The sequence below is a fragment of the Budorcas taxicolor genome, chromosome 22 (genome assembly GCF_023091745.1).
Source record: "Budorcas taxicolor isolate Tak-1 chromosome 22, Takin1.1, whole genome shotgun sequence".
Classification (NCBI taxonomy): Eukaryota; Metazoa; Chordata; class Mammalia; order Artiodactyla; family Bovidae; genus Budorcas; species Budorcas taxicolor.
Window position 1 is genome coordinate 31,990,743 of NC_068931.1, and position 22,692 is coordinate 32,013,434.

The 22,692-nt window shown below is 39.2% G+C and overlaps 1 protein-coding gene across 2 annotated transcripts in view; it reads left to right on the plus strand.

The window, feature by feature from the left end:
* The window catches only part of ZNF521 (zinc finger protein 521), a 314,365-nt gene that overhangs the window by 23,811 nt on the left and 267,862 nt on the right, over positions 1-22,692 (plus strand). For both annotated transcript variants that reach the window (XM_052660406.1, XM_052660405.1), the window contains one exon: positions 7,446-7,625. Coding sequence is in view for 1 of the 2 variants with exons in the window: in XM_052660405.1 (XP_052516365.1) it covers positions 7,446-7,625 (180 nt within the window). In the remaining variant the exon portion in view is untranslated. The remainder of the gene's footprint in view (positions 1-7,445; positions 7,626-22,692) is intronic.

Below are 22,692 nucleotides of genomic sequence, written 5' to 3' on the forward strand. Positions count from 1 at the left end.
AGGCCTGGGCTCAGTTGTACCAAGCCATGTGGGGTCTTACTTCCCCCACCAGGGACTGAACCCATGTCTCCTACACTGCAAGGTGGATTCTTAACCACTGGACCACCAGGGGAGGCCCCCATTTCCTCTTTTTGGAGTGCCATCTATCACTTGTCCTCAGCGCTGTGCTGTGGGCCGTGCTGTGCTTAGTCGCTCTGTCCTGTCTTTGCAACCCCAGGGACTGCAGCCCACCAGGCTCCTCTGTCCATGGGGATTCTCTAGGCAAGAATACTGGAGTGGGTTGCCATGCCCTTCTCTAGGGGATCTTCCAACCCAGGGGTCAAATCCAGATTGCCCGCATTGCAGGTGGATTCTTTACCAGCTGAGCCACCAGGGAAGCCCATCCTCAGTGCTACTCATCCTTTAAGACAGCCCAGTGCTGCTCCTCTTTAGCTAACATTTTTCTGCACTGCTCCATCTAACTGAAAAACTTCTCCAGCTGAGCACCGCCTTCTGCAGTTACCGGTTTATTCGTCCCTCCCTTTCTCTGCCCCAGGGCTTCCCAGCCCTTCTCATGTCATGGCACACACAGAAAAATGAAACGTTTTGAAGGAAACACTTGGATAAATGGAGAAGCAATTGGCCTGCCAGTGTCCAGTTATCTGTAGCTGTAACCTGGCCACTTGGAGGGTGGAGTCAGTATCCTTGAACACCTGAACCCCCTTTTGACCCACTGGTTGGGAAGCTCTGCAGAAGATTTTAAGCTCCTTAGGACAAGGACCAGGTCTTAGACTTTGCATCTCCGGTGTGTGTGCGTGTGCGTGCACGAACTGAGTTGCTTCAGTTGTGTCTGACTCTTTGCTGCTCTATGGACCACTCCTCTTTCCATCGGATTCTCCGTCAAGAACACTGGAGTGGGTTTCTGTGCCATCCTCCAGGGGAACTTCCCCACCCAGGAATCAAACCCACGTCTCTTATGTCTCCTGCATTGACAGGCAGGTTCTGTACCACTAGCACCACCTGGGAAGCCCAGGGCCTTAGCCAAATGCCTCTTACTATGTGGATGCTCAGTAAATGTTTGTTTGCTGAAGGTGCAACAAGACAGCCACAGTCACTCAAATTGAAGGTTAAGTGATTAAGGCAGGAATCTGTTTATAAATACTCTTTATGAAAGTTAGAGTGCTATGATTGCTTTCTTCTAAATTTCATGTTAAAGATAAATAAGGATGAAGTCGAGGAAGGAAATTTGAGTAGGATTCTGATTGGAAGAAGAGAAACTTTATTTGGTTCCAAAGTGTGAGTGTGTAGTTTTCGGAGTGTATGTGTCTCTGTGTGTGTTTTAACCTCTCCCAAGGCTAATTTCCTCCCACTCAGCATCCTCCTATGAGGAATTTCACTGGATAAAGAAGAGTGGCAGTACGTTCATATTTGGCATGTGCCCCTTCCTAATAGAGCATCTGAGATGTTTCTCTTTGATCTTCAAGGACCGTGATAGACCTGCAGAACAATCAAGCAAAACCACCGAAATTCTAGACTCCCGACTGTGTGATTTTAACATAGAGATAATTCTTTCTATATGAGATTTTAGAGGCAGGAGAGAAAAGTACATGAAAATGTGTCTTTTTTTTCCTCTCTCTCTTTTCCCCCCTTTTTTCTTTAAAACAGTTAACAATTTTCAGAGAATAGAGTGGTTAGAACATAAACACTGTAGGAAAAGTAAGAAGAGCCCGTTTGTATCCGCGATTCCTTGAGCTCCCTGGACCTGTTGTCATCACCGGGTCTCAGCCTCGATGGGCCCTGTTCTGCCAGCTGAGGCCAAAGTCTGGGCATGTGCATCCTTGACCACCTCAGAGGGCTTTTGCTTTTGTTTCGTTTGTTTACTTTTTCTTGACAGTAGAAAAAGGGGGGAGAGCAGAGTAGCAGGCAGGTGGGGTCCAGACAGCCCTGTTCCTTCATCAGAGCCTGCTTGTGATTTTTTAACAATGGATGATTTATTTTCTCCAAGTCTGTTCTCATCTTATGGGACTTCCAGTTAGAATGCATATGTAGAGCCCAGAAAGCACAAAATAATGATCCCACCCTTTTTTTTTTTTTTTTTTTACTCTTTGGTAAAGGAGGAAGGCTCCTCTTTAACTCTTTGTAGCCCAAAGGTAGCTTTTCCTGTCTTCTTAGCACCTGGATACACCAGTTGATGGAATTTGAGCACATTTGTAGACGCTTCCCAGGTGGCACAGTGGTAAAGAATCTGCTTGCCAGTGCGTGGGATACATTAGATGTGTGTTCGATCCCTGGGTAGGGAAAATCCCCTGGAGAAGGAAATGGCAACCCACTCCAGTATTCTCGCCTGGAGAATCCCATGGACAGAAGAGCCTGGTGGGCTACAGTCCATGGAGTCACAAAGAGTTGGGCACACCTGAAGCAGCTGAGTACACAGGCGTGTAGGGTAGGAGTGCTTTCAGACATGGTTTGCTCTAAATAAGAGTCGTCTCTGCTTTACTTTTTAGGGGTGGGACTTCAGTAAATCTTAGAAGACCAGTCACTGTGACTATATGTGAACTTTAAAAACAACATCAGACAATCCATTATTTGGGGCACAAGCTTATTGTTCACTTGAGGTACATCATTCATAGCAACCTGGGGACACTTGAGTGTGGAATGCATGTGTTTAAATTATCTGTTGACTTATTCATCATAGAGTTCCTGAAAATAAGACACTAGGGTTATAATGCTTTATTTTTTTATTTTCAGAAGATATCCTTGGAAGAGAGAACTTAGGCAGCTTTCCAAAATAACAAAAACATACTTTTACTAGTCTACTAATAATGTTGTGTTGAGCTCAGTTTTTATTGAACATCTAGTGTTTTGTAGTTTTAGGCGCTTCAGATCCAAGAGGTCAGGGTATTCACATGAAGCCAAGACTTGTTCTTTTTTTAAGGCAGTGTGCATATTTTAGCTGGTATTTTCTTGAACTTACTGGCACTGTGTGGGTTGCTTTAAGATTGAGTAATTCATGCCATGGTTGTTTAATCTGGTGAAAAGCTGGCTATGACCAGAGAACAAACTGTTAGGAAGTGGTCCAGTTTTTAAGTTTGCGTGTGTGTAAGTGGAGTATTTTGGGTTCATTCATCTCTTGCCAATCTTAGCTGTTAAGTAGTCTTCTTGCATTCATATTTACATCATCCTCTGAATCCTGTGTTTCTGCCACTCTCGTAAAAACAGACTGGTTTGTAAGGTAGGGCCTCATGCTTAGAATCCACCAGGAAAAAGCCTCATTTATATCTCCAGCAAGAAGGACAGAGGGCCTGCACTGTGTACTCGCTGCCAGAAGTTTTTATAGTAATACTTTGTATCTAGGCTCTGGCTCTTACCATTAAATGTGCTTTTTATAGAGTACCAAGTTATAAATGTAGTGCGGCTATGGCATATTAATCTTACTGCAGAGATTTAATGAGGCAGTTGTTTTGCGATGGACACTATTGGGAGCAGAAAGCGACAGAGTTTTACTTTACCACTGAGCTGCAGAAATACTCCTTGCCTGGTAATAATTATAACCACATGATCTCTTAGTTTTTCTTACTTTTGCCAGTGCTTTTCCATGCAAAAGTGGCTTGGAAGGAGGTCCATTTCTAGGCAGTGAGATGGATTGGAAATTGGGCTGTTTTCTCAGTGGTTTGACATTTTTTAACTTTGATCAGGCCTGGGATCCTTGTTGCACAGAGAGAAATATGTAGGATGAGTTTCAAGAATACAGATAGTCTTTGCCAGTCCGCTGAGATGGCTTTTAGATATTCATTACTTTTACTTGACTTTTATATAGGTTATAAAAAGTAAATGTGGTGAAACCTCATTTTTACATGGACAGAATAGAATTTCTGCTGGTTGGCCTTAAACTGATCCCACATTTGAAATTAATTGAAGTCCATGGGTTTATTGCCTCCAACACTTTTAAGCCAGTGCAATTATTCATTTTCCCCAAAGTTGTAATTTTATTAAACCAAGTTGTAGCAATAACAACCATTATGAAGAGGAGGATGAGAAGAAGGAAGAAACCACCTGCCAGGGAACATAATAAGGGGAAAAAATCACACTTTCTTTTAAATTTCCATTTATAAGTAATGTTAACACAATTGAAAACAGAGAGCCGCCATTTATTTTTATAGTAATAATCGTGTCTTTGTTCCAAAATTAAGCCTTTATCCAAGTTCAAACATTGTTAAGCCCAGTGCCTCATAGGGCCCTTTCAGAAGGGATGAGCCAGAAAGTTGGCTGGGCCTGTGAGGTTGTGTGTGATGGATGAAACACGTTCGGGTGGCCTCCTTCAGGGCAGCGGACAGAATGGTGCCTGCAGCTGTGATGGAGTTTGTAGTCGCAGTGCAGAGAGGGGAGATGTGCAGGTACTTTAAATTATTGCCCTTTGGGAGGGTTTGTAGTACAACCAGAGAGTTGGAATAACAGCTGTCCGTCCTGCAGTGGTGTTGGGGGTGGGGCAGTGTTCACAGGCACAGACCCTGTATTTATAACCCCTTAGGTTGAAGTCAGAGGTTTGAATGGCTAGCAGAGTAATACAATTATTTTTTATGATTGACTCTCAAAGGACTTTATAAAAACTACCTAACTAAGGCCATGTGCAATTATTGAAGTGTAGCCACCTGTGGGAAAGAAATGGTTGACAATGTAAGCTTTCTGGAATCTTCCAGCGCCACTAGGAATGGAAACTCATAACACAAATAAACTCATCTTTAGAATGGGCAAGAGCAAATTCTTCATGGACATGGAGGTTGGCAAAAAAAACCACACACACAACAACAATCTACTGTTAGGAGACAGCCTGAGATTCCGGAGCTCATTATACTACACTAAGGCATCAGAGGCTGTAATCGCACCCACCCCCCAGAGGGTCCCTCTTAAGTGGTGACCTAAAAACAAATTCACCAGTTGGCTGGAGCTTGCATCCTGAAGTTGCAGCAGAAGTGAATAAGCTTGACTGACTTCAGTCCCTGAAGGATTCTATCTGTAAATGCAGAAGTGGAAGCAAAACCATTTTTTATTAGTCTTAAAATGACCCTCATTTTAATAACTAGCCACAGTGTCAGAAGCATGGACCGGGGTCACTCCTTAGCTGTTAAGACCTAAAGCATCATGCAGGCTTTCCTATTTGTTTGATATTTTTGATTTGGATTCGTGTAAAGTGCCCATATTCTTGAATAATAAGGAAGGCAAGTTCTTATCATTTTCTCTGCATACTACTTAAAGTATTCAGAGTGTCTCCTTATTTAAAAACAAACAGGCCTGCAGACTTGATGCGTAGCATTTAAATAATCATATTAAAATTCAGACCCAGCCCCCACATTTCCCTGAGTGCTGTCAGTTTTATGAGAAGCTGGAAACTGATGCTAAACAACCGAGAGTGTTCAGTATGCGTCTGCTGCCTTCCACCAAGGGTTGAATGGGTGTGGGGGCCAGTTCACCGTAGTGGGGACACTTACTTATTTTCCGAGTGGCTCTAATTTGACAGTATGTTACCCACTTGGTTTTAGCTTGTTGGAGCTCTTTGAACCATTACCTATTTGTTGCGTCTGTAGTGCTAGATGAAACATTTGAAACCAGCAAAGGCAAATGTGATGCTTTGACATTGCATCAGCTTTCGAAGATGTAAGCATGTAGATGCTTTTGAATTTGGAGGTAACTGGTCTGTTCCCATTCACAGGAAAAATACTAGGAAAGGACTTTTTAATGTACTCCTTTTTTCCTTTCTCCTCTCCCTTCTCGTCATCACTAAATACTATTTACTAAGCACTCACCCCAACATAGTGCTGTGCTGGGCAAAGGACAGGGCAAATGAAAAAGGTCCTGTGATTACTCCCCCAGGGATGAGCAGTCTATAACTCAGTATATTGAAACGGGCACTGCATAGAGTATGGAGATAATAATTTTCCAGATGAAAAATCAACCCAAATTATCAATTTACTTTAACCCGACGTTCTTATTTGAAAACAAACAAAAACTACTTGCTCTTTGAATTGGGGATTCTGCTTTTGCCTCATGAACCCAAGAGATCATTCTCCATGTTGAAATGCAAGTTGATTTGGGCATTTGGGAATCGTTTGAAGGGTGATGATATAGTTAAGTTTATTACAGATGTGAAGAAAGATTTTGGAGCAACTGCCAGCCAAAGGGCAGCACTGTGCGTTGTAGAAGCAGGTTCGCAGAAGCAACTGGCATGCAGAGTGGCAGAAATTTCGACAGCCGGATAGGGGGCTGATGGCATTCATTGACTTTCCAATGAAGTCTGGGCTCATTTGATTCTGTGAATTCTGGATAGCAATATTTCAAATATTTATCCTCCATATTAAAAAAACTGACTACAGAAAACATATTACATATTTCTTCGGTACTTTGATACAATTCTTTTGTAACTATTTCACTGAAAACTCTGTTTTGAGACATAATTTACTTCTGACTTTGGAGGACTTTTTGCTATTCGAAATGAATGTTCTGTAAACGAAGTCACAGATTTTATTATCCCAATTTTCCCTAAAGAGGCATTCTCTCTTTTCCTCTGCTTTCCTGCACAGAGGAGCGGTGGCACTAACATATTTGGGGGTACTTCTCTAAGATGAGGCAAAAGACAGCGTAGGAAATCGCGAAGTATTTCTTGAGCTCCAAGGGAAAACGTCACGTGTGTTTTACTGTCTTAGTCCCTCTTGCTATTTGTGTGTCATTCTTAGGGTTAGAATGGAACTATTTTTTTCCCACTATTTAGCTCTTTGAGGCTGGTAATGTCAGTGGAAGTTGTTGACTCAATTATAATCTGTAATTGCTCTTTGTATATTTGGTTTTGTTTTTTGATGATTTTGAAACCAAGAGACATACCAATGTATTTACACTTGAATTTGTGCTTGCAAGAATGTTTGGCTGTGTGGCGGAGCTTATTTTGCTATTGCCGTCTAACAAATAATGGGGTAACTGTGTGTTTTGACCAGTTTATAAGTAAAGGTCAATTTCGTGCCTATGGTAATTAGCTTAGCTTATTCTAGACTTTTGGCTAATTCTGGTAATTTCCTGTGAAAGAGTATATTTAGCAGAAAAGGAATTCATTCTCAAGCACGGTGGTTTTTCCTCTCTGCATTGGAGACTGTTTAATTTCAAAAGTGATTTATCTCTCTCTTGTAAGCAAAAAAAAAAAAAGGCTGTGAAAAAAATGTCAAAGTTAACCTTAAGGGTGGCAAATTATTTGAAAGGAGTTGGGAAAAGGGCTGTGTATTGGAGGAGAGATATTCCCGTCATCAGGAACTGACAGATTTTAGGGAAGACTCATTTTTGGATGCTTTTGAAATAAAATCTGCAATAAAGCCCTCCTTTTGCAGCTTCAAGGGAGAAGGTGTTTCTGTTTTGGGTAGCAGATTAAAAGTGACTTGAAAAGAACCTTTCAACCCCATGCTTACAGTCTTGATCTCTTTTTTCAGACCCCAACTGTAAACTTGAAGACAAGACTGAAGATGGAGAAGCAATAGACTGTAAGAAGAGGCCGGAAGACGGGGAGGAGCTAGAGGACGAGGCTGTGCACAGCTGTGACAGCTGCCTCCAGGTGTTCGGGTCACTGAGCGATATCACAGAGCACAAGATCAATCAATGTCAGCTGACAGGTAAACAGTACTTATCACTTCTTGTCTCCTCACACTGTTCTATTGCGGATTTTTTTTTTTCAGTTTGTTCCTTTCTCTTCTGTTGTCTTCCAGCTGTTTTATTCTCACACTTGAGTACCTAGGTAAGTCTGGAAGTGCTTTAGAAAGACTTCTAAGATAATGGTTTATGGCACATTCAGTGCCACAGTCATCCTTAGATTTTGAAGTATACCTAGATTTTGATAGCTAATGGATATGTTTTCATTTCCTTTTAAAAAAGCAACAGTGATATAGTCTTTTAAACTATGTAGATGGAGACCCTAACATGGGGTGGCTAAGATAAAGTTTAAAAATGCCTTCTGAGTATGTTTTCCCAGAAGTTTAGCATGCATGAATTTCATTTAGTTTAAACATCTGCTTAAGAAAACTTTTCCTCATCAGTCACTCTTTGCTGAGTTTAGTGCCTTTTTTGCCCTGTAAAGCCTGATGCTTAGTCATGAATATCACAGTGTTCAATGCATGTGTTAACTTTTCCATCTCCCTCATTAGACTGGAAGCTCATGGGTGGCGGGAATTCTGTCTTGTTCATCACTCTGTTCTCTAAGCCTTGCACAGTGCCTGGCCCGCAGAAGGTGCTCACTTAAGTCATGGCAACTATTCTCCTCTACGTTTCATGGTAAAAATCAGATTTAAAATGACAGGAAACAGGACGTGTTCAAGTTAATGGTTGGATAAAAGTAAAACTCGGTTACCAAAGTTATAGTCTCTTTAAAAATATATCCTGCAGGAACATACCATACAAGGTTGGAGGGACATCTTATATAGACCTCTCTTTTTATATTCGTGTCATTTTTCTCTTATTATTTGACACTGACATTGCCCCGGTGTGTATGTGTGTGTGTTTGTAGATCTCTTTCTCTTATTTTCCTAGCACAAATCTTTCTTCAACTAACCACGTGTAGGAAATGTATTTATTAGACAAGTGGTTCTGCAACTGTTTTCCACAGAATGTTGATAATTTTGCAAGATTTTAATAGGTGTTCCATTTTAACCAGGTTTCCTGAACAGATTATTATGGAAATATTGGATTAAATCCAATTAAAAAGCCTTCTTTATTGAAGTGCACTGTTGCTTTTCAAAAAGGGATTGCAGTGAGCATGTTTATTAGATTCTTCTTTCTTTTAGAAAACCTATTATCATTTTTTTGGAATGTAAGTTTGAAAATCTATGAAGCTTATATAAACATTGACTGTGTACATATTTTTTAGGGTTTTGATAACTTTTGATATAATTCCAAACTTATAGAAAAATTGCAAAAATATTATATGTGACTCTCATTTACCACTTATCTGATTCACACGTTGTTTGTATTTTACCCTCTTTGCTCTGTCATTGTCTCATTAATTTTTTTTCTTAGTCATTTGAGAGAAGGTTGGAGACTTCACACCCTTCTAAATATATCCTGTGTACTTCCTAAGAATAAATACATTCTCTTACATGACTACAGCACACTTAATCAAAATGAGGGAAGTTCACATTGAACACAGAATACTGTTATCTAATCCATAACCAATATTTAAATTTCAACAGTTGTCCCAATAATGTCATTTAGAGGTTTTTGTTTGTTGTTTGCTTTTTCTCCTCTGGGATTCAGGACCGTGCATAACTTTTAATTGTCATGTCTCTCTTTTCTCCTTTCACCTGAAATGATCTCATTTTTTGAGAGTAACTCCCAGCATTTTATAAAATGCCTATGTATAATTGGGTTTGTTTGATGTTTTCTTATGGTTATATTCAGCTTCTATACTTCCATGGGGCTTCCCTGGTTGCTCAGACAGTAAAGAATCTGCCTGCAATGCAGGAGACCCAGGTTCGATCCCTGGAGAAGGGAATGACTATTCACTCCAATATTCTTGCTTGGAAAATTCCTGGACAGAGGAGCCTGGTAAGATACAGTCCATGGAGTTGCAGAGTCAGACAGGACTGAGCAGCTAAGAGTCGGACATACTTCCATGGCAGGAATACCACCAAAGTGATGTTGAGCCCTTCTCAGTTAATCATGTCAGGAAGTATCTGGATGTTCATTTTTACCAGTGTTGTTGGGGTTAACAATGAATACTTGTTTTAAGTGGTGGACGCCAACTTTCTCCAGTGTTCAAAAGTTGTTTTCCCCTGGTAAATACAATAAGTAATTTGTGGGAAGAAACTTTGGAGCTTCCCTGGTAGCTAAGCTGGTAAAGAGTTCACCTGCAATGCAGGAGACCCTGGTTCAATTCCTGGGTCAGGAAGATCTCCTGGAGAAGAGATGGCTACCCACTCCAGTACTCTGGCCTGGAGAATTCCATGGACAGAGGAGCCTGGCAAGCTACAGTCCATAGGGTTGCAAAGAGTCAGACAGGACTGAGCAACTTTCACTTTGACACTATGCAAATATTTTCATTCTCATGAAATATCCACTTTAGCTTTATAATTTTTGTATTTGTTTGTTGGCCTTCGACTACAACTTCTTATTCATTCGTTGATTTTTGTGTTCATATCACCATGGGCATTTGGATTTTTATTTTCTTTCATGGGTCAGAATTCATTACTATCATCACTTGCTCAGATTCACTGAAATTTGAATCAGATTTCAACTCAATTTCAATTTCAACTCAAATTCCCTTCGAACTGGATCCTGTGTCAGCTTAATATGTCTCTGTCTTTATTTGAGGATAGATTCAGTTTCTCCTTCAGTCAGATGCTCTAGGCTCCTTTTTATGCTCTACTCCTAAGCAATCTTCTGTTCAAGGAGCCCTGTTTCCTTCAAGAGGACAGAGGTGTTTAGAAATCAAGATATGGACACTATGTGTGCTCATTGATAAAGATATATCATTGGTTATAAACCATCTCAGCAGATAGAATTAGGAAATATATATGTGTATTTGGTATAATGAGTTTCCCAAGTGGTGCTAATGTTAAAGAACCTGCTTGCCAAAGCAGGAGACAACAAGAGATGTGGTTTCAATCCCCTGGAGGAAGGCATGACCACTCACTCCAATATTCTTGCTTGGAGAATCCCATGAATAAGAGGAGCCTGGTGGGCTACAGTCCATAGGGTTGCAAAAAGTTAGAGAGGACTGAAGTGACTTAGCACTTAGTATAATACCTGTATTATAATACCTTAGTAAAATACCTGTATTTATAAACTGTATTTAGCTTATAAAATGTACATATATACAAATATATACACATATTTGTATTTTTCTGTCTCTAACAAGAACCACATGTTTCTACTGATACCCATCATTTCAATCTAGCACTTGTGGAACATCCCAATCTTTTTTCTATGTTTGTTACTGCCTTCTCGAGTAGTGAGCCACCTAGCTTCCATTATCCTCAATATATGTACTCAATTGCTGAGTCTAGAACACACAGTAAGTAGTTTAAAAATTGCTTACTCATATCATCAGGATAAGCAGGCCAACTGACTAGAGTTTAATAGTTGTTTATAGTTAGTAATGCTATAATTTATAATATAAAATCTATATAGAGTGAAATTTATAAGTCCTCAGGGTACCATTTGATGAGTTTTGATAAAATACATATACCCATGTGACCCATATCCCTCTTAAGATAATTTCCTAGAAATTTCTCTTCTCTTGACTCTTGTCCAATCAGTAATGCTCCAGCAAAAGTAACTAGCTTTTAAGTTTTTAACTGCAGGTTTGTTTTGCCTCTTCTAGAACTTCTAATAAGTACACACAGTGTGTACTCTTTGTTTTGTGTCTGGTTTCTTTTGTTCAGCGTACTATCTGTAAGATTTATTCTTGTATGTATATGAAGTTTGTTCTTTTTTATTGCTGTGTAGTATTCCAGTCTATTAATGTATCATCATTTGTTTTCCATTCTCCTATTGCTAGACATTTTGGTTATTTTAGTTTTTGGTTATCATAAATAAAGTTGTTGTGAACCTTCCTATGCAGGTCTTTTTTGTGGACGTATGTTTTATTTCTCTTGAGTTAAGTAGGAGTGGAATTGCTGGATCACAGGGTAGGATATATTTAACTATGTGAAAAACTTCCAAATCTTTATCACAAGTGGTTGCACCATTTTACACTTTTCACCAGCATTGTCTGAGAGTTCAAGTTGTGTGTCCTTGATAACATTTATTTTGCTTGCCTTTTCAAGTTAAGCATTCTGTTGGGTGTGTATAGGTATTCTTTGTGGATTTATTTGCATTTTCTAACTCATGTACACTTAATTGACTTCATTTAGTGCATTTTCTCCTCAGAATGCATAATTTTTGGAAAATCCCATTAAGTGCACAGTTAATATGATTCTATTTTCAGTGGAATAGCTTTAAAGGGAAGCTCTACTTCTGTGGAATCAACACTAACATTAGGGTGAAGACATGGGAACGCAACTGATATGGCCAATTTAAACTATGCCAGCAAGAAATCTTACCTTAGGTGAGAATAGTGTCTCTCTTGTGTGAAAGATTAAATTTAAAATTCAATATTAGAAAAGAAAAGCCTTCAAATTCTATTTAGTGTTTACCTTTTATTGAATTCCTACCATGGAATTATCTTTATGTCCAGCTCTATGAAATAGAATAGAAGCAAAAAAATTATTCCTGAATAGCCTTATATATTGTATGCAGTAATATATTTCTTTATATATTATACAACTTTAATATCAGTGCAGAAAATGCTGATTTTTTCAGCACATGGTATGGTGAAGATAATACCTATGGGTTAGAAATTCTTATTCTTCAAAAATCTCAAATCCTAATAAAATATTTGGTTTGTTTAAATCTTAAGCTTTCTAAAATCTTAAAATCCTAGTCTATGCTCACATCATTTTATCCCACAACATTTTAAACAAAGGAAGGAAAACAGAGGTGTATGTGTGATATAATGAAATATTTCAGAAGAGGTAAAGCTGGTGGGCCTTGGTCCTATTTATTGATGTTCAGGGTGATTTCTTAGGGAGGGTGGTAGACTGATGAGGAAAAAGCAGAAATGGAAGATCAGGGAGAGAACAAAAGGGTGAGGAACAAAGTTAGGAATGATTTACATTTGTTTAAAGTGTTAGAGTTCAAACTTGGGTTGACTAAGGGTACCCTTCAGTCTGTGCTCAACTCAAGTTTGAACTCTAACACTTTCAGTTCAGTTCAGTTGGGGTCGCAAAGAGTTAGACACGACTGAGCAACTGAACCGAATTGAACTGAAAGTGTTTGAGTTCAAACTTGAGTTGAGTTGACTCAGGGTACCCTTCAGTCTGGGCTTCCCAAGTGACACTACCAGTAGAGAATCCGCCTGCCAGTGCGGGAGACATAAAAGATGCGGGTTTGATCCCTGGGTGGGGAAGATCCCCTGGAGGAGGGCGTGGCTCTCTCCTGCAGTATTCTCACCTGGAGAATTCCATGGACAGAGGAGCCTGGCAGGCTACAGTCCATGGGGTCACCAAGAGTCAGACACAAACTGAAGGAGCTCAGCATGCACGCATGCATGCACACCCTTCAGTCTAATCTGGAAAAGATTAAAGACACTGGTAGCATTTTAATTAAAAAGTAATATGGTGCTTTTCCCTTCTTCCTTGATTAAAACATTTTACTCTAAGTTAGAAGGTCCTACTCTTCCTAATTTAGTTTCCTGCTGCTTGAGTTAACTCTTGGTGCTTCTTCTTTTTTCTAGAGGACAAAATGTTAGTCTAGTATTTGTGGATTTTTTTCCCCTTTATTTTTACTCTTTGCTTTTTCACTTTTTTTTTCTTTTAATTTCATGTAGTCTCATTTGTATCTTTGTTAATTTTCCTTTGCTTCCTATCCTTATTTCAAGACTCGTCACTTCCTTGTTGTCTTTATACAGCCCCTCTTTTTTCTCTCTGGCTGTGTTATAGTCTCTTGCTGTTTTCTCAGCTTTCTTCTTTACTCCTTTTGGCTTCCCTTCTGTTAATCTTGAAGTCTTTACTTACGTGTGTGGTCATATCCATCTAGATCAGAGCCTGAAAACTTTTCGGTGAACAGTTTGTATGAAGGAGAGGACACCTGGAAGTGTATAGGAGAGTTAGCTATTGAGTAGTTTGGCAGAGAAAAGTCTTAAAACCTGCTGATTTGCACAGTAACAGAAAGCAGAGGTATTCTGTGGTCTGACACCTATGGGAGTTAGGGTAGTTTCACCCTGAACTGGGAGAAACCCTGCCATGAGATTCCCATCCTGAACTGAGTGCTTGTGGTAACTTGAGATCAGTTCTTTGGTGACTGTCCTCCCCAAGGGGGAGCCTGCCAAGGTGAAAACTGACTCGCTCCAAACTGAAAGTTTTGAAATCCTGGTACAAACTTGCCAGGTGGGCCTAGACTAGACCTGGCCTTGGGAGATGAAGGTCAAATATGGACCAGGATGATCCATTTTAGACTCAGGTTTGAAAGTCAGCTCAGGCATCAGTTATGCCCCAGGTCAATTCATGAGTAGGCACCAGTGGCCTGGACTGAACTCACAGACAGTAGACCAGCAAGGGCGCAGAGATCTCGGGGATCACACACACAGTTCATACGGTTCATCACTGAGGGGGATTCTGGAAGGTGAGTGCTGTTCTGGACAAGCATCTGGCCCAGGAAGCAGCGGAGCGGTCCCTTAGGATGATGAGGGACAGGATGGCCTTCTTTTTTGTCTCCCAAGGCAATTGCCCTCTAGTCTGCAATCCAAGATGTACAAATAAATCTTATCTCATCCCTGCTTGAAGGTATAGGGGAAAGGTGGAAAAATTAAACCCCGCTCTTCAGCTGTAGCAGTAGTTGGAAAGCACCTGTCTCAACCCAGCCATGCTCTGTTTTTCCTGGAGTCTGGGAAGGGAGGGGAATCAACACTAATGCTGTTGGGACTCTCTGATGCAGAAGACAGATTATCAAAATATATATTTAAAGAAGGAAAAGCACAGAGAACCTCTCATTTTCCTAATCCACAAACCCTATCATTTCTTGCCAATTCCCTCAGGGGGTAGGGAGGGCTGGAAGCCAGAGGGGTCTCATCACACTTCTCAACAAAGATTTAATAGCAGGGTGCTGGGGGGCGGGGGGTGGGGGGAAGGCTGAGATTATGGAGACTTTATTATGCTTACAAAACTGAGTAAGAACCAGCATTGTAAATTGTCAGAACTAAGCTACACTTAACAGGATAAATGTGTAAAGTGCATTTGGTAATACTGTACGCTTGTTGTTCTGAGTCATTTTTCTCTTCTCTCCTGCTAATTTGCAAACTTGAGTTGTCTGTGAAGTGTTCTTTCACATCATTAATGTGAATTGCCTGGGTGCAAATGCAGAAAAGCTGAACAGCACTGTGTTAGTTCTTAACCCTCTGGCCCACCATACTACTGGTGAGAGGGGTAGGTAGAGGTTTGTGTGACTGCAAGGTGGTTGTAGTTTCGGAGAACATATTTGTAGATTACATTTATTAACCCTAGCCAGATTTGTGAGTCCTTTACCAATATTGGTATTGTACGGGTTCACAGTTTTGAGGAAGAGTCACTGAACCAATGATTGGACACCACGTCAGGATAAAATAGCATGTTCACTTAATTTGATTTTAAGAGTTATGAGACTTCTTGGAAGCTTCATATAGATTTTGTGAACTGAAGACTTTTAGACTGGGTTTTTTTTTTTTTAACTAAAGAATTTAAAGAAAAAGTGAAAGTGATTGAACATGTGTTAGATAGTTGTGGGAATTTAAATACTGATTGGTTTCACTTGACAATCAAGTACTCTTAACAGCGAGTTTGGTTTGCACTGGGAATAAGGAAAAGGAAAGTTTTATGGAATGAAGCATAGTTTTCGCAGAAGCATATTGAAACTGTTTTTAGAACTTCCTTGTTTTGCTGTTTTCCTTTTCAAATCATTAGTTGAAATAAGTTAAATGAAATAAATGTGATATTTTAACACTTTAGCTTATATTAATTAGGCTTAAGGCATTATGCCTTTGGTTTGCATATTTCAACATTGATTTCTTTATTAATTCATTATTCATGCTTTGTTATTGTTCATTATATATTAATTATCTATTTATATATTAATTAGGCTTAAGGCATTATATATATTTTTTCCTATTATCCTCTGTTTTGATCAATTTCTTGTTTCCTACCCAGAATATTTCCTTAGTGTTTTTTAGCCTACTTCATTCTTTCTTCAGATCCTTCTAAGTCCCCCAGATGCAATCTGTGGCCGCTACAGATTGGGTTTCCATGGTGGCTCAGATGGTAAAGAATCTGCCTGCAATGCAGAAGACATGGGTTTGATTCCTGGGTTGGGAAAATCCCCTGGAGAAGGGCATGGCAACCCACTCCAGTATTCTTGCCTGGAGAATCCCATGGACAGAGGAGTCTGGCAGGCTACAGTCCATGGGGTGGCAAAGAGTCAGACATGACTCAGCAATTAACACTTTTCACATTCCCCAGCCCCTTCTCCATGTGCTTCTTATTTTTCAGACCAGTAGTTTCCAATATTTTTGATTAAACATATTAGGATACATCTTCAAAATATGTATTTATCAATATATTACATAGATACATGTATGATACAACACTTGAAAAATAGAAATTGAAAAATGAGGTGAAGATGAAATAGATTTTTAAAATGTATGTATGTTGTTTTGAAGTTCTGATATAGGTTCATTTATTTTGACAATTTATTTTAATGGTTGTGAGAGCTAATAGAGCTATCTCAGAAAACCACAAAGACAAAACATAATGTTATTACACTTCTTGCTGAGGTTCATAATTATCAATGATGTCTATCAGCCCATATTTCAGATAGCTTTCCTGATCATCTCAATTTTGTTTTGCCAACTTTTGGTCACATCTGATTAAATTGTTTGTATTAATATCTTCTCCCTCTTCATTCAGTGGCTGACAAAGAGCTTTTACTTGGAGTGGAAAGGCTAGACTCACCATTTTTTCATTGATTACTTGTGCTCACCTGTTAACATCCCGCAGTTTCCTTGCAGAAAACTTGTCAAAATTTGAGGATTCTGTGTGAATTAGATGAGTTAACATTAAACAAGGTGACCAGCAAGCCTGTTCACTGGGCACAGGACATTGTGCTATTTTGAGATGTGGGAACGGAGTGGAAGAGCAAGGGCACCCAGGATGACAGGAGTACTGTTTGTCTCCTTACTCTCAGGATGTTGTTCCTGGGTGGTTATTTATGGCTGATGTCTCTTCTGATTGTTGCTAAATATTCAGGCTATCTTTTCTATCCTAGGATGTATACCCTGTATTTGAGAGACCACTGTTCTTGACTGTCATTGACCTCATCATATGAAAAACAACTCACCACGTCTCTGCTCCTCTCAGTTTCAGAGAAAGTGGTGTGGCTGAGTATGTCAGTTTCTTGGTCTAGCAGGACCATGACCCAAGTTCCTCTATGCATTTATCAGAGATAAAGCAATTGTCCACAATTGGTTCCAACCTCAAACTTTGGTTGACTGAGCTCCTTTTTCTAGTTTTGGAGGAGTCGGTTGCTATAAAAGCTTTGTTATTTCCATATTGCTTGGGCTGCAGCAAAACTTTGATATTAGTACGTCATCTATTGTCCTTTTCTTGATATATTTGTGAAATTCTCTACCAAAACATGGATGTAAAATAATCATTTTCAGATCCATTATTGTCTTGGTGCTTTTGAATACTTTGGGGCATTGTAATTGAGGATTATGAAAGGCCTGTATGGATGAGGTATATTTTTCCACTGTGAGTGATGAGTTATTATATATATTAAAATTAAATAGCTGGAATGTTGAATGGGTAGTGTAAGAAATATTTCTCCTTATTTTTGATGTGCATTTTAAAATTAGGTGCTTTTATTGTCAGCCTGTTTTAGTAATTTGTGAATCACCAGAAAGCTACTGATTATCAACGGAAAGTTCCTAAAGGATGAAATCTCCTAGAAATAGAAAATAAATGGGTGAACTCACTGTATTTTTTTCAAGTAAGACCTAAGTGGAGAGTATTCTGTATTAGCTGTAACTGTATTTGCAAATTACCTGCTCCTTGATTAATCTGAGGTTTTTGAAATTAGCATTTTGAAATGAGTAGAACTCAAGAAGTGAATTAGCATTATTTGTCTGTGTATTAAAAATGTTACCTTTGCATGTCTTGTGGAACCACAGCTGTTTCAGAGAAATGGTCTGGCCTTAGTTGTATAATTGATAATGAACATATTATCATCCAATTCTGTGGTTTCAGGATTTATTTGCCAAAAAATTGTAAATAAAATGTCAAGAACACAAGCCATGGGAGAATATCTTCAAGAATTTCCACCGTGTCCTTGATGGTCATTGATGGTAATTAAAGCTGTCAGTTTGTCCCTGTGGAGAAGTGTAAAGATTATAAATGAAGGGCTGTATTTGGGATGTGGAAACAGTGGGGCCTCTTTTGTGGGGAAGATGAATTAAAAGAGACCAACTATTTGCTCGGCCCCTGTGCAGCCGTTCAGTCTGTTGTAAGCAGGGCCGTGTTTAGCTATTCGGATACAGTCATGTGCACACAAGAGTTCTGCCACATGTAGCCTGTTCTCGAATGTGAAATTCAACAGGATAAAACCTGGAGGTTGAATTTTTACGGTTTTGCATGACTGCAATTTTTTTTTTTTAACATTACTGTACTTAAGATGCTTGTGACCAATATCTACTTCCTTTATAAAACAGTGAATTGATAAGAAGAGCAGACTCTTTCCCGGTCCTTTCTCTTTGTGTGAAGTCTATGTCTGGGTCTCTTGTCTTTGGGGAATGGCAGGGATGTCACAGAGATCTGTGACCTCTTAATAGGGCCTTGGGAGGGTAAGGCAGGAATCTTGGTACACTGTGCCTCAGGGCTTAGTTCCTTTAAACTTCAAGGAATTGGATGGAACTCTTCACTCCTCCTTTCTTTCAGCTTTACCTTCAGGGGAAATTGATCGATTAGAGGTGATTATTTCACAAACTCTGAACCCTCTTCCCCTCTTTGTTCCAACTGGAGCTCCTCGAAGTTTAAAGGGATTGTGTCTCCAGGGTGAATTGTAGAATGAATTTAAGTAGATTATTGGGTAGAACTCTTTGAACACACATTAAAAGTGCTAAAACATATATTGGGACAGAAGGAAATATGTGGAGCAAAAGGATAAGGTAACATTTGTTTCAAAATAATTATAATGTAATTATATGGGATATTTTTGAGCAAATGATTAGCTGCTAGAAGGTAGAATCATAGTAGTGCCTCAAACCAGGAAAATAATAGAGTCAACAAATGGACAGTTGTGCGAATTCTGGATGGTAAGACCCTAAGAGGACCGACTGGGTTTATATATGTCCTCCGTTAAGCACAGCAAGCTTCTACTAACTGATGACTTTTAGTTTTTTCTATTAACTAATAACTTCTAATAACTTATTTGTTTAACAACAAAAAAATGACCTATGTCTAATTTGCTTTTTGCATGTGTGATATATTTACCTTATCAGCACTGTGGACCTTATTTGAGTTATGTTTAATACCACATCAATTTAATTTTTCCCCCTTTAACACGATCTAATTTCTAGACTCTTACCTACCCACAGAGCAGTATTAGCTCCCCCTGGTGACTAAATAAAAATGTAGACAAGGATGATTGCGGTGACGAGCTTCATTAACTTTAAATTGCATAATTAGTATTAGGATGTATACAGTTGGCAAGTACACTGAACTATTTTCCAAAAAGAAAAAAAAATTCCAGTTAGTCTTGAGAAGTGTCCATTTTCATGGAAGTTTATTTACATGATGAAGGCTGGTCAGTTTTATGAGGCTTTCCTGGAGTTCTGTCCATTTTAATGATACTGCCGCTCATGGTGTCTGGTGTGGGAAATGTTAGAACACAGAGCAGATATTCCAATCTTCTGGAAACTGGGACCTGAATAGAGACACAATGAAAGTAAGAGCAGCTACCAATTTGCCTGTCTCTATCATTCTTACAAAATAACCTTTCTATAGAAAAGCTTATCATTGTTAAAATTATTTAAAAGTTGTGTCCCTTGCATGGACCTAGAGAGTGTCATATACAGTGAAGTAAGTCAGAAAGAGAAAAAGAAATAGCGTATATTAACACACATATGTGGAATCTAGAACAATGGCAGAGATGATCTCATTTGCAAGGCAGCAATAGAGACCCAGATGTAGAGAACAGATGTATGGATACCAGTGGGGGATGGAGAGGGTGGGATGAACTGGGAGACTGGGATTGACATATGCACACTGCTAATACTCTACGTAAAATGGATAACTAATGGGAGCCTACTGTACTGTACAGGAAACTCTACCGAGTGCTCTGTGGTGACTTACATGGGAGGGAGATCCAAAAAAGAGGGAATATATGTATATGTATGGCCGATTCCTTTTGCCGTACAGCAGGAAGTAACACAACATTGTGAAGCAACTATTCTCCAATAACAATTATTTTAAAAATTTTTTTAGAAAAAGAGTAAATTAAAGCTGTCTCTATTAAAAAAAAAATTGTTTCCATGTTTTGGCTATTGTGAATAACTCTGGGATGAACATAGAAAGGCAGGTATTTCTGCAAGATCCCCATTTCAGATCCTTTGGTTGTAAACTCACGTATAAGCTGAGCAACTATGCACGGGGTTCTAATGCACAGCATTGTAGTTGTAGGTAATTATACTCTAATGTATACTTGATGGTTACTGATAGAGTAGATCTTAAGTGTTCTCATCACAACAAAGAAATGGTAATTATGTGAGGTGATAGAAGTGTTAACCAAACCTACCATGGTAATCATTTTGCAATATGTAAGAGTGTCAAGTCATCACAAACATGTACACTGTTATATATCAATTCTGTCTCAGTAAAGCTGGAAAAAATAAAATTTGGGGGTCAAAAAGCACTGTTACACATTCAAATACTAAGATGTAATTTTTTGTTGCCAACTCAAGAAAACAGTTTTCCAATTTAATTTATCAATTATTTAAAGTGTATATTTGTATTACTTGGATTGCCTTCCAACTTAATTCTTATAGTTCAATTTCTGAAAAATTCCTCCTCATTATAATGACCAGTTTGACAGACTTTTGAGAATGCTTTTGTGATCTCTTTGAAAAGAAACTTGCCAGGTCTGTCATATACTTACCACAGTCAACCCTCTGCGTCCTCAGATTCTGCATCTTTAATTCAGCCACCGTCTTCAGATTCAACCAATCCATAGATTGAAAATATTCAGTAGAAAAAATTCCAGAAAGTTACAAAAAGCAAAACTTGAATTTGCCTTGTACTCTGGCAACTGTTTACATATAATTTAGAGTAGTTACATAGAATTTACAAGGTATTACATATTATAAATTATCTAGAGATGATTTAAAGTATAAACATGATAAGCTGAGGTTATATGCAAATATTAGGGACTCAAGCATACATGGAGTTTGGTATCTTCTGGGATGTTCTAGAATCAATCCCCCAAGGATACCTAGGGATGATTGTATTTCTTACATGTAATTTTATTTTCTAGGAAAAAGCATTTGGTTTACACCAGTGTTTTATATTGATTTTCAGAAAGCAGTGTCTGTGACTGTTAAGTTTTGGTTTAATATTTTATGTTAAATATTATATATTATTATGCATTCAGAGGGGAAGACTTAAATTTTCTCCGAGAGCTAATATCTGACTTGTTCTTCTGCTCCTCCTATTCTTTGTCTCCCTTTAATTTAGTGCTTCCCCCTCCTCCATCATATTTGTTTGTTTGTTTCTTTCTTTTTTTCTTCCTTTTCCAAGGCCTTATTTTTAGGGTAGTAGCCACATCTCTCTATTACGAGAAAGGGTATAATCTTCTAAACTCAATCACTTCCTAGTATCACCTTCTTCAGCATGTGGAAACCTAAGTGAAACTTCTTTTGGAGCTATTGATATCATTTTGTCATTTGGCCTGAAGTGATGGTCTGGTTATCAAGTAGCACAGCTGAACACAGCCCCTCTTCCTTACCTCGGTTTTTTCCTCCCTCCTTCCATTATTTCTGTTACTTCCTTCCTCAAGCAGATGGTCTGCCCTTTGCAGTTCATTTGTCGCAGTGCCTTGCAAAAAAGCAAAGGACCACGCTTTGCCTACACTTGTACTGGTGTTCACTCAGAGGTGACTGGGTGATGAAACAGTGATAACTTTCTTGAGAATATCAGCTTAAAACTGACATGTGTTTATTAATACAGATGTTATTAAATTGATTAGATACTGCAATTGGGCTTAGTATAATGAAAAGTATATGTCTCCATTCCTTTTTACGCTGAAAATATCATGCAGAGATCCTGAAATGACTGGCACCTCGCAATAGTATTTTTTTTTCCCTACACACTACTGTGCATTTGGGACTTGCCAGGTGGCATTAATGGGAAAGAACCTGCCTGCCAATGTAGGAGACATTAAGAGACATGGGTTTAATCCCTGACTCCAGAAGATCACCTAGAGGAGGGCATGGCAACCCACTTCAGTACTCTTATCTGGAGAATTTCAAGGACAGAGGAGCCTGGCAAGCTAAAGTCCATAGCTGTCGCAAAGAGTTGGACACCATTGAAGCAACTTAGCATGCAACATGCTATGCATTTATCAGCAGTTCAACTCAATAAACACTTATCAAGTTTCTACTATTTGTCAAATAACTACTGGACATGGAAGTCCCAGATTATTCTGGGAGAAAAAAAATGGTTGAGGGTGGGTCCCTGAGTGTAACCTGGACTCAGGTATGGCTCCCTGAAGTATGTGATGTCTTCAGTGGTGAGAGAGTTCTCTAGTGAAGACAGGTGGGGAGGGGCGTTTCAGGCGGACAAGAGGGAAAGAAAAATGGGAAAGCGAGACAAAGAAGCATAGTATCTGCTGGGGCAATGTCAGTTCAGTTCAGTTCAGTTCAGTTCAGTCACTCAGTCGTGTCCGACTCTTTGCGACCCCATGAATCGCAGCACGCCAGGCCTCCCTGTCCATCACCAACTCCCGGAGTTCACTCAGACTCACGTCCATCGAGTCCGTGATGCCATCCAGCCATCTCATCCTCGGTCGTCCCCTTCTCCTGCCCCCAATCCCTCCCAGCATCAGAGTCTTCTCCAGTGAGTTAACTCTTCG